This window comes from Aethalodelphis obliquidens, unplaced genomic scaffold (assembly GCF_003676395.1).
Source record: "Aethalodelphis obliquidens isolate GAN/ISIS:26980383/991018 unplaced genomic scaffold, ASM367639v1 scaffold8, whole genome shotgun sequence".
In the NCBI taxonomy this organism is placed as follows: domain Eukaryota; kingdom Metazoa; phylum Chordata; class Mammalia; order Artiodactyla; family Delphinidae; genus Aethalodelphis; species Aethalodelphis obliquidens.
In genome coordinates this window covers 37,404,731-37,422,318 of record NW_020837952.1, presented here as the reverse complement: position 1 = coordinate 37,422,318, position 17,588 = coordinate 37,404,731, and the positions used below count along the sequence as shown (strand labels likewise).

The following is a 17,588-nucleotide window of genomic DNA, read 5'->3' as shown; positions in this document are numbered from 1 at the left end:
TGCTCAACATCACAAATTATCAGAGAAATGCAAATAAAAACTACAATGAGATACCAGCTCACACTGGTCAGAATGGCCATTATCAAAATATCTACAAATAATAAGCTGGAGAGGGTGTGGAGAAAAGGGAATCCTCTTACACTGTTGGTGGGAATGTAAACTGGTGCAGCCACTATGGAGAACAGTATGGATGTTCATTAAAAAACTAAAAATAGCATTACCATATGATCCAGCAATCCTACTTCTGGGCATATATCTGGAAAAGACAAAAACTATGATTTGAAAAGCTACATGCACCCCCAGTGTTCACAGCAGCACTATTTACAGTAGCCAAGACATGGAAACAACCTAAATGTCCATCGATAGATGAATGGATAAGGATGATGTGATGTGTGATGCGTGTATGTGCGTATGTGTATATATATATACACACATACACGCATCACACATCACACACACACACACACACTGGAATATTGGCCGTAAAAAAGAATGAAATAATGCCATTTACAGCAACATGGATGGACCTACAGATTATCATATAAAGTGAAGTAAGTCTGACAGAGAAATACAAATATCATATGATACCGCTTATATGTGGAATTTAAAAAAGGGATACAAATGAACTTATTTACAAAACAGAAATAGACTCAGACATAGAAAACAAATTTATGGTTACCAAAGGGAAAAGGTGGGGAGGAATAAGTTAGGAATTTAGGATTAACAGGTACACACTACTATATATAAAATAAACAACAAGGACCTACTGTGTAGCACAGGGAACTAAGTTCAATATCTTGTAATAACCTCTAATGGAAAAGAATCTAAAAAAGAATATATATGTATGTATAACTGAATCATTTTGTTGTATACTTGGAACACTGTAAATCCACTATACTTCAATTAAAAAAAAAAAAAAGTCAACTAATTCCCACTTACAAATGAGGGCACAGATTAGGTGAATTTTTCCAAGGTCACACAGCTTGTGAATAATATAGCCAGGATTTGAAACTAGGTCTCTGCCACTCCAAAGCACAATCTCTTCTTTTTTCACACTTTACACTCTCTCACTCTACAGCTATTCTACCTCATGCACTGTGTCTGAACAGTTAAAATAGCCACCAGAGCAATGAGAAAAATATTTAAAAAACAAATGAAATGGTAGTGACAAGTCAAAAAGTAACAAAAGATGGTGGAAGTATGGTTTTTAAAAAGGTATTGATTTTATTTAAAAAGAAAAAGAAAAAGGAATACAGGAGAAAAAACATGCATCTCCTAAGGGAATCCTGTGATGTCAGATTTCCCATAAAGTCCAGTTGGCTGGCAGGGCTGTGGCTGACCTGAGCCCATGCTGCTTCCCTCTCTTGCTTGGGGGATCTGACACCTTCCTCCACTCACACCCATTTATCATGGCAGAGTCTTCTAACTATGGCCACTGTAGTAAGAAGGTTGTGCTCCTCTGAGATGCCCCCTTTTAGGCTTGCTCGGGAAAGCTCTCTGGTTTATGCAGACTTTGGCCTGTGACAGTGATTGGTCTGTGCCAAATCTGATCTAAGAGGCCTTAAGGGCTGCCCAGTTGCTTTTCAGCAAATCTTAGTAGACACAGAAAGAATAGACAAAAGAGGCAGAAGGCTCTAGTTCTGGATACAGGTTTCCCCTCATTGGAGCCCTGCTGCTCTTGGGGAGAGAGTTTGCATCCATTCACGAGTTAAACATTTAAATGTACAACTTACATAACTTCATGATGTGAAGTTTTGCTATTATTATTATTCATTGGTGTATTCACTGTGTAATGTGGCTCTGCTGAGTACAAGTAGGTCCCGTGCTAATGACTGGTGCTCTGGGCTTGGCTGCTGGAGTGGGAACTGCAGGACATGGATGGTGCTCCCTCTTTTCCTGCTCCTCCCTTGGGACAGGAAGGCACTCCACTCCTGCCTGGCTTTGCTGGTCTTCTAGGAGCCTGTACCCAAGACAGAATGATGGATGCTTCCTTCTGAACACTGCTGCCACCCACCCAGTTGTGAGTAGGCCAGAATGTCCTTCAAGTCCCTCCGAGGCCCAGGGCTTTCCTGACAGGATTTATTGATCTTTCATTGCTCTGAGAGCTCCATCTTTGTAACTCCAGGGCACTTACAGAGTGCCTGGTTCACAGGAGACGCTCAGGAAATGCTTGAAAAATAAAAATATACATTTCTGATCTATACACATGATGTATATATGTATGTACATGTACATATTTATATATTTATTTCTGGCATTTTTCTATAGAGCAATTGCAATAAAATATCTTAGGCTTGCATAGTATGTCATGGTTTACCAGTGCTTTAACAACAGCAATAGTACTAAAAATGGTTAACAGAATAACAATCCTAATAATAGCTATCATTTATTGAGTGCTTTACCTGCATTATTTCATTTAATTCTCATGACAGCTCACTGGGGTAGATACTATCCTGATTTTACCAAGATGAATCTGTGGCTTAGAAAATTTAAGTACCTTCACACAGGGTCACACAGCTAGCAAGTGGCAGAGCTGGGTCATCCAAACGTTGGAAGCAAGTCCAATACTCTTTTCGTAAGTAGCCTGTAGAGTGAGTGATATTTAGCTACACAGGAACCCAGTATTATCTTTCATGAAGATTTAAATTAGATTCATGTCCTGTTACCAAAAAAGGCCAACATAAAACTCTGGGAAAGCAAACAGATGAGCTGAATGATGAAAATAGACACATACCTGACATGTGGAGTGGATCGAGACCTCTGACAACCAATCTGTCTAGTGGAATGGGCTGATCGAGTACCATACATGAACCACCTTCTTTGATTGCTGTTTGTAGCTCAGGAATAAGTGAAGGGCACATTAAACCCGGGTCTGAGCCTCCAAGTTTCTAAAATTAAGGAGAAAAATAATGCAATAAGTAGGAAGTGAATATTGATGCACATACTTCAGGTACATCCTTAAGCAAACTGATTTTTAGAAACAATTGCTTGAAATACAGCTTACTATTCTTTCTGGGTCTCGAAAAGCATTTCCCAAAGTACACAGTGATTTAAAGCATAGTGTTTCTGATCCCCAGGTTTAATTACCTGAATAAATAACAGGGTAATTTCATAGCTGGGAAACATTTAAATCATTATCACATCAATGGGAAGATCCCTCTATGGTACTGAGTTAACTGAACAAGAGAAGCCTCATGTCGGCCAACTCTGTCCGTGGGGTCCTTATACTAAAATCTAAATAAATAAATTCCATGCTCTATGATTCGTAAATAACTGAAATTGTTTTGAATATATAAAATACTGAATTTTTTAAAAAAGCGTGTCAGAGATTGGGATGTACGTGAAGTAATTTGTGCATTAAATAGTGAAGAGAAATTTAAAACAGATAACATTCCTTATTTCTTCTTCCAAAGAAAAAATGAAACCTGGTGTCTTCTCCGGGTGGTTCTCTCAGATTTAGCAGACGGAAGAATTTAAAGAGGAATTTTAAACAGATAACATTACTTATTTTGGAATCAAGTTGTGAAGCATGAAACCAGAACATTATCTTATAACATGGCCAATAATGGGCTGCCACTAGTTCATGGGCTCTGAGTTGTGCCATCATGTAAAGAGAAGGTAAGCGGTGCTTAACGTCAGGTTTTAGAAGGGGACAGAGATTTTTCAGAGCTTGCCTGTCAGACATGCTAGCCTGGGTAGCTGAAAATAAGAGGCCATCCAACTTTCAAAACTGTGACTTAGTATTCTCCAACACCCATTCCCCCCTCAACCACTGATCAACTATGCACGGATTAATGGGTGTCTATTTTATTGCTTAAAGACACTTAAATTATTTAGCTCAACTAACCAACATGCCATCTAAAAGCTTAGGTTATTAAAAGATCTGAGAGATCTAGTCTCATTATCTTACATCTGTGTAAGGCTAGTCGTTTAGTAAAGAAGTGAGTGGGTTAGAACAACATTAGTTATCTCCGACAGCCAAAAACATACTGCAGATCCTCTTCCCATCTCTAAGGGCAGGTGTCTGAGGGCTGTAGAGGAGGCCTCTTCCTGAAAGCACTCACACACACCAGTCAGGGAAACTGTGAAATGGGACATTAGATAGAAAGCCTTTGGTGGACCATGAGACCCATGGCTTAACGGGGAGTAACAACAGTAATGGTAACCATTAATACTTAAGGGAGAAATCCCTATTCTTAGAAGGGATTTTGTGGCTCTAGCCCCTGGTGACTCGTTTTTTTCCTGTGATGCCAACTGTACGTTTGTTTGGCTTCTGCAGTTCTTAATTATAGGCAGACACTGAGAGACCAGGGCTCCTTCCCACCTGCAGCCCCCAAAGCATTATTTCTCAGGAAGAACGTGAGAAGGGGTGGTGGATATCACCTCAGCACTTGGCAGCAGACGGTTTAGAGAGGCCCCCTGCTCTGGCAGCTTTTGTTGTGATAGTCAATTTGGATGAGGAAAAGGCGGATATGGACAAAAGTATCTTAATTTTATTTGCTGAGGCAGGTCAGGCATAAAGTCCTGTGGCTTCTGGGACTCTCCTCGAAAGTATACAGACTAAGTCATTCTAAAAATATACACACCCTTTGACATCCTTAAGAAATGGGACTTGCTTTTGTTACTGTTTTCAGTCCAGCACTCTACGATGGAAAAAGCCAGTATTTTAAAATGCCTCCATTTTTTAGAGGGTAAAGTCCGATCTGATGTATAAGAAACTTTTCTCTTTTTAACTCAACTTATTCAGAAATATTTCTAAACTCATTTAGCAGAATTATTTAGAGACAACAGCATTTTACCTTTTTGTTGCGCTTAGTTTTCGTAACTAAGAGGAAATCATCAAAGAGAAACAGATAAACATCTAGGAATCTTGTGCTTTCTGAGGAAAGAAAGAAGATGAAATTGGGGCTGGAAAGAGTAAGCAGAGTTTTTTTTTTTCTTTCTTTTTAAATCAAAGAATCCCTTAGAAAACAACACAGGCCGGGGATCAGGGCACACGAGGCTTGCAGCTCAGGGGGCTACAATCACGTGGGTCAGAAAACTGCATTATGGTTGAACTGATTTCTCCCCAAGGCAGGGACTTGATGTGAGCCCACCCTTCCAACTTTAAAGACATTGTATTTGTGAGGCATTTCATGTGGATCTAAGGTTACCTGGATGATATCTGTCGTGGTTTCAGCTAAGCCTAGGACATATCTATTGACTAACAGAACTCCAGCATTTTGGCCTCTTGACTCATCTGTGTGGTCATTGGCAAAGGTATACATTACCAGAAAAAAAGGCACTTTGTCATAGCTGTGGACTGAATTGCATCTCCCCCAAATTCTATGTGGAAGCCCTACCCCCTCCCCACTGTGTATTTGGAATAAGGAAATAATTAAGATTAAATGAAAGCTTAAGGGAGGACCCCTGATCTGACAGGGTGAATGTCATCCCCAGAGCATGCTCTCTCCCTCTCTCTCTCTCTGCCACGTGTGGACACTGAGAAAGCTGGAAAGAAAGCTTTCACCAGAAACTGAATCAGCTGGCAACTCGACTTGAACTTCCAGCCTCCAGAACTGTGAGAAATAAATGTCTGTTGTTTAAGCCACCCAGTCTGTGATATTTTGTTATGGCAGCCCTAGCTGATTAAGACAGTCACTAAAACAATTTGTTTCTTAAGTTTTACAATGTGTCTATACAAGCGTTAAATAATCTTCATGAAGCTTTATATTTAAAAATATATTTCTGATATCACTTTTGATAATAACTGAAGGCAAACAGGCTTTTCTACTTTTCCCTAAGAAGGGGATACTCGTAGAAGAGAAATAAAATATTAGAATGAGATATCCCCCTCTCAATTTAACTCTACCCCTTAGAAATTAGAAAAAGAAATGGTTAGTGAAGTCAGAAAGAGAAAAACAAATATCGTATATTAACGCATATATGTGGAACCTAGGAAAACGGTACAGATGAACCAGTTTGCAGGGCAGAAATTGAGACACAGATGTAGAGAACAAACGTACGGTCACCAAGGGGGGAAAGTGGCAGGGCGCTGGTGGTAGTGGTTGGATGAATTGGGAGATTGGGATTGACATATATACACTAATATGTATAAAATTGATAACTAATAAGAACCTGCTGTATAAAATAATAAATAAAATTTTTAAATTAAAAAAATAAAATTAAAATTTTTTAAATTAAAAATTTAATTTTTAATTTAAAATTAATCTGACAAAGGTTACCCTTTCTAAAAGTTCCCAAAATAGTAATTTATATTAGCATACCAGAAAAAAAAAGAAATGGTTAAATTTAAATGATTTTAGAGGAACAGGCAGTCCTTGAGGGGGATGTGACAGGCACTTAAAGTACAAGAAAAATCAGTAAATATTTTTTATTATTCTATTTTATTTATATTTTTCTAGAAGTTCTTTCTCATATACATTTACCTGTGGAAACAAGACGTCTAAGGTTAAATTAATAAATAAAATATCTGGGATTCATTTTTAGTCTAAGTTTAGAGGAAAGATACTTTCTGTATTTACATAGAAGAGAAATTAGATATTTTATTCAATCTTGAATTGTCCTTGAATAGTTTTTTTTTAAGGTTTTCCATCACTACTAGAAACTCCTTTTTGCAAACTGGGCTGCAGCAAAGACTGCTGGTTGTCCCTTAAAAACCATTCTTCCCTTCTTTTGTAGTAATAACATTTCCAAGTTTTAGTGGGTAGACGCTCACTGTGAATAAATACTACATCTCCCAGCTTTCCTTGTAGCTAAATATGACCAAGTGACTAAATTCTGACCAATGGAATATGAGCTAGAACGTAGGCACACTGGTGACTCATCTTGGGGCCACAGAAGAAAGCAGTCTCTAGGATGGCAGAGCAAAAGGACATAAGAAACCCAGATCCCTTGTGGCTTCATGGAGTAAAGCTGTCATATAGCTCAGAATTTTACATGCGAGATAAATAAACCCGTCTGTCTCCAAGAGCTGGCTTAATATCCTAACTAACACATAGGGTGAGGAATGGGGCTAGACCTTTAAGACCTGTTAAATACTGCTTTCCTCACCCTCTGCCACTCCTATCTGATTAGGTGAATGATCATTGTCAAAATGAAATAGCTTTGTTTTCTCCTTCTAACTTCAAGTATTTTAACAAACAGGTATGAGCATCTTCTATGTCCTAGACTTCATTCTAGGAAATGATGATTATTTTAGCTACCGTTTATTAAGGCCCTCGTTTTCCACCAAGCAGTCAACAAATACTGAGCACCTCCTATGCATCGATGATTAAGACAAAATCTCTCCTTCAAAGAGCTTTAATTATAGTGAGAGCAGATACATAATAAACAGAAACAAGATTTAAGATAAATTCAAGAACTGATAGTGCTAAAGTAAATATGGGATTATGAAAAAGGACGACTAAGGAGGAAGACTGTAGGCATAAAGTTAGAGTATGCACATTTATTATCTCAGGTGTTTCAAGCTATGTGCCACACAACCAGATCTGAGACTTACAAACGTGTGCAGTTCTAACTCGATTAGGTCTTTATTTTTTCTCAAAGAGTCTGGCCTGTGGGGTTTTCATCACACTGCTAGAGAACAGAGCAGCATCACTGACTTATTCTAGTTCTGCAGCAGCTTGAACAACGTGTGTTCTCTAGGTGCTACAGCTGCTGTGCCATCCTATTTGTCTGAACGTTACCTCTTTTTCTATTTAGAAATACCAGTCTGTGGGGAGTAATGCATTTGTGAAGGGCGTGCTGGCATGAATTCCAGTGGGAAGCTGGTTATGCTCCAGAAGTTATAAAAACTTGGACCTTCTGGGAATGAGAAAATGCACTTAATTTCAACACTACAGTTTTTAAGGCTAGAAGAAATTTGAAACATATTAAGCGGTAGATACCATCGTCATGGTTATCACTATCACCATCATCATCATCAACATTTACAGAAGAGATTAAGAGAATTTAAACAATTTCCCCAAAGCCCACAGTTGGGGCTAGACCCCCTAATTCTTGGTCCAATGCTTTTTCCATTCAAAATGATGTCCTGTTTCTTTTAACACTATTACCCCCACCGACACCATATCTCTATGCCAACTCCGAGCCAAAGTCCCAGTGACTTTAAACTTGATTTGACACTACTATATGACACACCCCCCTCTGATGAAATCTGACTGACAGCATGTGCTGTCAGACAGGAGCCTGGTGTTAGTAATGGTTACGTAGGTCATCCCCATTCTACCACATCTGACTCTACAAGAAACTTTTCCTGAAAAGTTGGGTTGAACCATAACGACTCCTTCTTAGGCCAGTCTCCCACCCATGCTTCCATGACAAGCACCCCCATCCCACTTGCTATGTGAATACACATCTGACACGGCTTTTCACCAAGAGATTTTTCATGGTCATGTTCATCCAGCCTCTACACGGCCTCCCATCACGTCCACACCTGAACGCTAAAACGGACTCCCTGACCCACTCCCTCCGCCACCCTCAGGGTCATCTACCAACCTTTCAGGTAGATAGATAAGCACACTTGAAGGTCTTCGACTCATTTCCTCTTCATTTTATCAATCGTAAAGCTCTCCTATTTTTGCTTTTGAAATAGCTCTCACATTTATCCTTTTTGATCCAAGCCCATTTCTAACATTTTAGGATAGGCTGGTGGGTCTCACAGTTGGGAATTTGGTAGATAGAGGGAAGAGGGGAAATAAAATCTCTGATGATTCCAGGTGGAGGCCAGTTTTGCAGGGACAGGCACAGGATTGTACACAGAACTGTGTCTTGCTTCATGACTTTTGGTTTTGGTTGGATCTGGCTTTGTCACAATGATATAATTAGTTTTGAAATTGTAAAAGAAAGGGTAAGATTGTTATCTTTCCAAACGAAAGTGGGAGGGGAGTGGTCTACAGGTGGAGAATGGTTGAGAAACACAGGCCCAGGCTCTTCCCACCCCATCCTGCGTCACTGTGACACCCTCAGGCTGGCCTCTCTGCTTTGGTCTCCTCTTCTAGCCATTTTGGGCATTGCTTCCCATAGCTCTTTCTCCAGCACCCTTTTAAGCCTCTCACGTCCCCGAGCGCTCAGTGGCTTCCTGTTGCCTGCAGTGTCCTGGCTGGGTCCCTCTGGCTTTCAGGGCAGTGGCTATGTTTCTGGAAGCCTGCTAGGGTGAGGCAGCCTGGCCTGGGTCTGGATGCTGCCATTAGCTTGCCAAGGGACCCTGAGCATGACAGACAACCTCCCCGAGTCTCCCCTGTGACATGGGATAAAATGTAACTTCTCTGCATAAGTCACTGGAAGGAAAACACGCATGAAAAAGCCCTTTGATGTAAAAAGCTGGGCATGTCTATCTTTCGAGTTGGCAGTTGCCTGCGGGGGTTATGTCCCAAGCTGACATCTGGCGCTGTCCCTAAAAGAGAGCAGGTTCTCAACAGGTGTGTACTGAGTAAGGAATTACTGCCTGGCACCCCACAAAAGATCTTAGGCAAACTCACATCCCACAGGGCTTCACACACTGCAGGTGCTCAATCAAGATTTTGTGAAGAAATGAAGCAATGAATGAATGCAAATCTCATTTCAGTCGGGTAGACCTTTCTGATAATATTTACTGAGCCCTGACTCTCTGCCAATGGTTCTTTCAAGTGCTTATACATCCATTAGCTCATTTAATCCTCACACCAAAGAGGGGACACTGCAGCATGGGGGGATTGCTGTTACGTGGCCCCAGGTTACACAGGCAGCAAAGGCTGAGCTGGGAAGGGAAGCTGGCAGGCAGCCTCGGGGATCTCCCTCCTAACCACCCTGCCGTGAGCCTATTCTCTCAAGTGGCTTCTGCCTCCAAGCCTTTTCTCTTGCTGTGCTTTTCATCCGGGATGTCCTACCTCCTGTCCTTTCACTGAACTACACCCTTCTATCCCCCCGAAGCCCGCCTCCAGTCCCATGGACCACATGAAGCCTTTCCTGGGTACTCCAGCATCAGACTCTCTTCTGGACTTAGACTGCAGGTCTGCTCCTTATGGCAGCGCTTCCCAACTAGAGGGAAAGGATTATCCAGAATAGTGACTTTTCTATCCTCCAGTGGTACCTACACAATGCAACGTGTGTTACATAATAGGTTCTCAGTCAACACTGAGAGTATGATTGCCCAGCTCACTGGAGGAGTAAAATGAGGGTGGTAACAGCTAACATTGAGTGGTTACTATATTCCAGACCTTGAGCTAAGCTCTTCACATATGTTACTTCACTTTAACATCCAGCTTGTAAGACAGATATCGTTATCCTATTTTACAGAGAGAAAATGGAGGGCGTGTGGCTAGTTACGTTGTGGTTTGATCAAGCTGGAGTCTGTGTGACTCCATAGGATGCTCTCTGATTCACATCTTCCATTGCCTTGGCCATACGGAAATACAATTCTTGCCACCCTTCGATAAGCAACAGTTGGACAAGTCACAAGGTAGCAAAGATGTTGGGTTTGTAAAGGGAGCAGTTATTTACCTGCAAGAGTTAATTTTCCTTCATAGAGAAGGTGTCTGTTGGTTGCTGACAGGATGTTTTCTGCCACGTGTTCTTTAAAAACGTGTTTCAGGCACTGGCAAAACAAGGGAGGAAATCAAAGAGATGTTGTTAGTGATTGGAGGACAGCATATTCTAGAAGCTGGGGCAACGTACTCTGTCTAGAAAGTTCCTGACATTTGGAAATGCCAGTAAATGCACATGGGAATGGGAAAGAATGGGAAAGAATGGGAAACATGCTTAGAAGGACCAGTTCAGGAATGGCATGAGGAGGTCAGCCTCCCCACACACAATGTCATGTGGATGAAGGCTTTACTTCTTGCTAGATTTTTAATTCTAGTGGGCAGCTGGGGACTTTGTAAGACTAGTATACTTCCACTTGAATGCCAAATGTTTAGAAAGGGACATAGGTTCTAATTGATCCTTTCTGTACCTCTGGAATGAAAAACCTTTCATCTCTATCCCAAAGTGGAGGCCACACTATAATCTCCTGTAGATGTCTGCAGTTTTGAAAATTGTCAAGCCACTTCACTTTTCCTTCAAGATCCCCCGAAAGACAAGACACATCCAGTATATGTTTAAATGCATGAGGCATTACAGCATAAAATTTAACCAAGATCCACAGGAATCATTTAGAGATACTGACCGCCCCTGGAGCCAAACCATATCTTAGGTTCATTTAACATATTTCTTGCTGTTTAAATGCCTTAGAAAAACTCACTAATTTGAAATCAGCCTCTTGCAGAGAAAAATGAAGCTGAACTAATTTAACTCAGTAAGTTGGAAATGTATTGTGCATTTTTATTTCAATAATACTAACAGTTCCCTTAGCTTTCTCATATTCCCTACATCACACAGCTTGTGATTACAGGAAGGAAAAAAAAATCAGACTAACAAGGACAAACATATCCTTTTGTCTTAATCATAAAACATATATTCACTTTATGGTAAGGTTGATTATTTCTTTTGGTAAGAACTCATTTTCTCTTTGAAGGTCTATATTAATCTTCCAATGTTTTTTAATAACATATTGCTATTGAGGTTTTGAAATGGTTTTTGAAAACATGGAGGGCACGTCGTAGACCCACAGAATCACATGGTTAGGGAATCCTTGAGAATTCTCCATCTCTAAGCTTTAAAGGAAGGCCACAGGGATCTCTTTCCCCAACAATGAGAATTCATTTTATTGAGAAATTCCTAGAAGAGATGTTATCTCCCTCACAAACTTATCAAAATGAGTAATAATCTGCAAAATTACTTTAAAAGTTTAAAAAAGTCTGTCTTTAACTGAATTTTTTGTCTTAATCACTTGATAAGCTGAATTCTAGTTCCTTGGGTTATTTTAGAATTTCAACAAAAAATTTTTAAAAAGGAAAGAAACTCCTAAGTAAATGGTCATTTTATTTTTAAACATGCAAAAGAAAAAGAAATATGTCATTTCTGTACAGCTGATAATCATCATTTTGAATTGTTCCCTTTTGATGCTCCCCAGGAAATCTTGGTTTATGGACATATACCACGAACTTCTTTATTTGAATTTGATTATACAGAGCTACCCAAATAAACTTAAGTCATCACAGGGCTTTCTCTTTTCCTATTCCCAAATTTCGGGTCTAAAGATTGCAGTTGGCATTGTATTTAGATTGGCCCTAGACTTCAGTGACCTAAAAAAAATGACGGATGGTAATTTATTCTCCGGAAAGGCTTCCCATGCTGTTTACTCCCATTTGCTTTGTGTGTGGGTTCAGTATGGATGTTAAAAACAAAGTGGCTTCATCATCTGGGAAGTAGAACTTTTCCTGCCTGAACTCACATCTGAAAGCCTTGGAGACGGGGCCACGTCCTGCGTGAACTTGGAGTTAAGAGTTCTCATAGGGTTCGCCAGGATGTGACTGGAGCCCATTGTTTTGAGCGTGTTTGATTTACAATGCAAACTCAAACTGGAATCCACATTTCGGAAAGCCATGACCTCAAGGCAATGGAATTACCTCCTAGGATGGAAGCCCAAATGGTTCCCAGGAGCCAGAGGGTCCCCCAACTCTTTGATTAAAGCTGACACTGGAGCTCTGGGTCACTCATCTCAGGGACTTACAGATTGACTTTTCCACCTTTTCCTTGATGGAGTAGATCATGATTTTCTTCGTAGAGTCTGTACTCCTTTTCCAGATGCTCTTCAGCAACAAGGGGTATCGAGTCAGCCTGTGTAGTGGGGCCACTAGGAGCTCAGGTAGGTGAAGGCGTCTACACTGTTCATTGTCCTCACACCACTGGGGAAGGCAAAAGCAGCTGGATCAGAACATCACTTCTCCTGTCAAGACACTGAGAAGTCCGGACACAAGAAACCCTTAGAGATTTCACTCAGTAATGACATGACACACCTGTGAGCTTGCTAGGAAAATTTATAAGCCATGGACTAGACTTTGCTTTTGAAAATTCCATATTAAATTGTCTTAGCAAGCATCTATCTACCAGTACTAAATTCAGGGTCTGAAATGGGTTTTTTCAATGTGCTTAAGAAGTATTATTGAATATTACTGACTGAAACATTGCTGCTTTCCAATTAAAGAAATGAAAGAATCTTCCTTCAGATATCTTGACTTCCCAGCAATGGTGATGAAGGACGAGGTCATCAGCACCACCTATAACACCACCCCCTCAATCCTCCTAAATGGGGAAACTGATGTCAAGATTTGAATGCACAGGAAAAGTCTGAATTTGGTTAAATCCCCTAGAAATTGCATACTCCATCAGTGGCCGTGTAAGATGTATTAATACACATATTTCAGGCTTGTTTACCCTTGTCACTGAAGAGTTTAGTTTTGCCCCTTGCCTTCTCCTTTTCCCTGGCCCTTGGGGGAGATTTCTGGTTTTGCCAACTGTGCTCCCACTCTTGCTGCAATGCAGTTAGGAGAACTGAGAGTCAACACTACACAGGTAGACAGGAAAAGGAAGGATTTTTGCTTCGTGGGTCAGTTCCTTGACTCCTTTGTTGGAGGGAATCAGGATAATGAAGAGAAAATGAAAATAGAAGTTGAGGACGCTAAATTGTTCTACATGATATAGAAAAGAGAGGAGAGGGAAAAAGACGTAGACAATTGTCAATAGGGAGAGTTTGTTCAAAGAGGCAGTTGCCAGGAGTACACACAATGGGGAATACATGAAAGGAAACTTTAGTAAGTATTGCTATGGGTGATACATTGGATTTCCATAAATGGTATTTTGAGAAATGCAAGCAACATGAGAATAGCTCCTCCATTTGTTTCATCTGCTGGACTGTTTCTTTGAATGTGACACCGTTTGAACCTGAGGGGTCCCAGGGCTTTGTGCAGGTGACACATGACGCCTGGAGCCAGGTCTGTGGCTACTGCACACACAGGTACATCAAGAAGTATTATTAAGAGTGTGTTCACTTCCTCTTCTCTCCTCCCACCTGCTCACACCATTCTGGTCCTGAGTTCAGCTCTAAATGGATCCTGCTCTCACACTAAATATTTTTCTTGCTGCGGGCTCTCGCCTCTTCCCTCTTTCATGCTCACTTCAGGCCCAGGTTAAGTCCTGACCCTCATGACCCAGACCCTCAAGACCAACCTCAGGTAGGTCAATGTACAGTCGGTTCTACTATCTGTAGGTTCTGCATTCTGAAATTCAACGAACTGTGAACTGAAAATATTTGGGGAAAAAAATTCCAGAAAGTTCCAAAAAGCCTGAATTTGCGGCACAGCAGCAACCATTTACATAGCATTTCCACTGTATTTACAATATTTACATAGAACTTACCTTGTATTAGGTATTACGAGTAATCTAGAGATGATTTAAAGTATACGGGAGGATGTGTATTGGTCATATGCAAATACTATACCATCTTATATACGGGACTTGAGCATCCTCGGACTTTGGTATCTGTCGGGGTTCTGGAACCAATACCCTGTGGATACAAAGGGACGACTGTGCACTGCGGAAGGCTCCCTCTGCTTTCCCAAAGATATCGTCATACATCTTTATGCCCAGGTGTCAGCCCTTGCATTTCAGAGAGGTCGGTACAATTGGCTCAAACCTCCAACAAGTCCAAAACTCTCTTAGATAGTTATAAAGAGATATTCCAATGGCTTCTTCTGGCCCCTGGGCTCCTGTTTGCACACATTCTGTTTCTTCGCTGAACAGCATGGGCCAAATGCCACACTTAGGCCTTTGGTAGGTTTCCTGTGTCGGTTTCCACTGTAAACCCACTCATGCCAAACATTTTATGAGTGTATGTGTTTATTTTACTGAAGATTTCAGATCATGGGGAGGGCTCACAGCCCACAGTCACCACCCACCACCCCATTTTGCTGGCTCCATTCTCTTCTTTGAAAGGAGAGAGCTCTCTCTCTCTTTCCTCTCCAACTTTCCCTTTTCTCTCCTAGCCTTGTGCTTTGCAATTTGTCCTGGTCTTTCATAGCCTGACCATGTCCCTGGAGGGTCATACCCTCCTACACTAGCAGCTTTATCACATTTCTTTTAAAAACATCCGGGACTCTTCCTTATAGGAGTTCTGCCGGGAGTGATCTTTCCCACCACCCCACCTACAGATGGCAGGTCAGAAAGGTGCATGGAGGATGGAGCTCTAGGGGCCAGGCTTCAAGGCGGAGGGACCAGCCCCCCGTCTCTGCACCTCAGATTCTTCTTTAAAATGGGGAATGGCACTAGATGACTTCCCCTCATCCAGCTCAAAATGGCTGTGATTCTCATTGGGGCTGGAAGGGATGAAGGGAGCAGGGACTGCAGACGTGGAAAGGCTGGAAGTGGGGAGGAGTGGAAAGAGAAGGTGTGGAGAGGCTGTAGTCTGTGGGCTTAGTGGCTGATTTCCATGCTGAGTCACTAGCAGCAGCATTCCAGCACTACCTGCTGGTCCTTGTGGGAGGCTGGGGAGTTCCAGTAACTGATTTCTCAGCAGCAGTTAGGGATTCCCTCAAAACACACAACCCTGAGCCACTGCTCCAAATTTCCATGTTGTAGGGAACAGCTCTGGCTGCCAGTACCCACCGGTGTTCAGGGTAACTATAAAAACACCTAATCTCCCCCACATATCAATCAGAAAAGAAACACCAGTGGTAAATAATTCAGACAAAGATCCAGGCAGAGATACTGGAAGCTTTTAGTGTTTTGGAAGGTCTCAGAAGAGCAAAAAAAGAGATATTTGATGATTCTAAAAGTAAAACTATAAGTTTTTTTTTCATCTCTCTATTGGCTTTACTTTTCAGAAACATTAGGAAAAGAAAAAAAATTCTGTCATGAGAGATTGGACATAAAAGTACTTTTCGTGGATAGGTCTAGATCAATGGACTCTGCATCAGTTTTATAATAAATAAATCTATAGGTGGGAGATCAAGATGGCAGAATAGAAGGACATGGAGCTCAATGACGCCCACAAATACATCAAAAATACATCTATACGTGGAACAACTCTCACAGAACACCTACTGAATGCTGGCAGAGGACCTCATACAGCCAACACTGCGAGAAAGATCACCGTGTAACCAGGTAGGACAAAAGAAAAAAAAAAGAAAGCAGGACGGGACCTGAACCCCTGGGAGGGAGCTGTGAAAGAGGAAAGGCTCCCTCACCCTGGAATCTCCCTTCACTGGCTGGGAGATCAGCTGGGACAGAAAGGGAGCTTCAGAGGCTCAGAGGAGAGTGCAGCAACCAGCTTACAGCTGGCAGAAGAGAGAGACACCAGCACACCTGGTCCTGGCCACCTTGCTGCACTCCCCAGCCCAAGACATGTATCTCCTGGTATGAGTGGAGGCTGGGTGCTGAAACGTGGGCTTCAGTGGACAGAGCTGGGGAGAGGACTGGGGGTGGCTCTGTGGAGAAGCTGGAGGGGCTGGAGTGTGGCCTGGGCTGCAACTGGGGCTGTGTGCAGGATGAAGCCTGGGTCCACCAAAGCAGCCCCACTGTTAACAAGCCCTTGAAGGGAGGAGTGGGGCCCCGCCAGAGCGGCCTCACCCGCACAGTGCTCGAAGCGGGCAGGGCTCCGCCTCTACGAATTCTGTGCCAATGGATCGGCGCTGGTGGCCTTGTGAGCACAGCACCTGAGGGACATCCAGCCTGACTGCCTGCATTCCCATGGCTGAGGAGGACCTGAGGGCAGTGCCAGCAATGGTGTACTTTCTGAGCACACAGAGTGGGTGACAGATGACACCACAGATCGCACTTGCCGGTGGGCAGCTCCTGAGGAGGAATACTCAGTGACTCCCAGTGGGAGTGCTCCAGTACCGCCTACCTCACACCACAGCTCAGAAACAGACATGGGGGCTTCCACCCCAACAACTGGGAAGCAGACCCTGTCCCAACAAGGCTGTGACAAGCACAGAGCAAAGAGGAGGCCCCACTCAACTTCCAGTGCAGGCTCTGGTCACCACAGAAACAATAAGACCCCCTATCAAGGGGATAACAACCAGCATACATGGAGGAAAGACACGGCAGGCATCCATACTAACAACAGCCCTTGCACCAAAAATATGAGACTTGCATAGACTACAAAGAGAGGCTTTCATGTAAAAACAGCCCTTCAAGACCACAGTACATAACTGTTTCTCCTAAATAAATGGAGTCAAAGAAATATAAGCAAAACAAAGAAGCAGAGGAGAGTCATTGACAGGAAGACACTGGATCTCACCAAAAAAGATACCCCACATCCAAAGAAAGGAGAAGCCACAATGAGGTGGTAGGAGGGGCACAATCACAATGAAATCAAATCCCATAACTGCTGGGTGGGTGACTCACAAACTGGAGAACACTTATACCACAGAAGTCCACCCACTGGAGTGAAGGTTCTGAGCCCCACGTCAGGCTTCCCAACCAGGGGGTCCAGCAATGGGAGGAGGAATTCCTAGAGAATCAGACTTTGAAGGCTAGCAGGATTTGATTGCAAGATTTGGACAGGACTGGGGGAAACAGAGACTCCACGCTTGGAAGGCACACACAAAGTAGTGTGCGCACTGGGACCCAGGGGAAGGAGCAGTGACCCCACAGGAGACTGAACCAGACCTACCTGCTAGTGTTGGAGGGTCTCCTGCAGAGGTGGGGGGTGGCTGTGTCTCACCGTG

General features: G+C 42.4%; 1 protein-coding gene across 1 annotated transcript in view; it reads right to left on the bottom strand.

Moving 5' to 3' along the window:
* Positions 1-17,588, bottom strand: part of PLEKHG7 (pleckstrin homology and RhoGEF domain containing G7) — a 76,185-nt gene that overhangs the window by 19,546 nt on the left and 39,051 nt on the right. Inside the window, 5 exon segments of the mRNA XM_027108219.1 lie at positions 2,735-2,888; positions 4,800-4,879; positions 10,483-10,576; positions 10,934-11,050; positions 12,594-12,767. Of these exon segments, the coding sequence (XP_026964020.1) occupies positions 2,735-2,888; positions 4,800-4,879; positions 10,483-10,576; positions 10,934-11,050; positions 12,594-12,767 (619 nt within the window).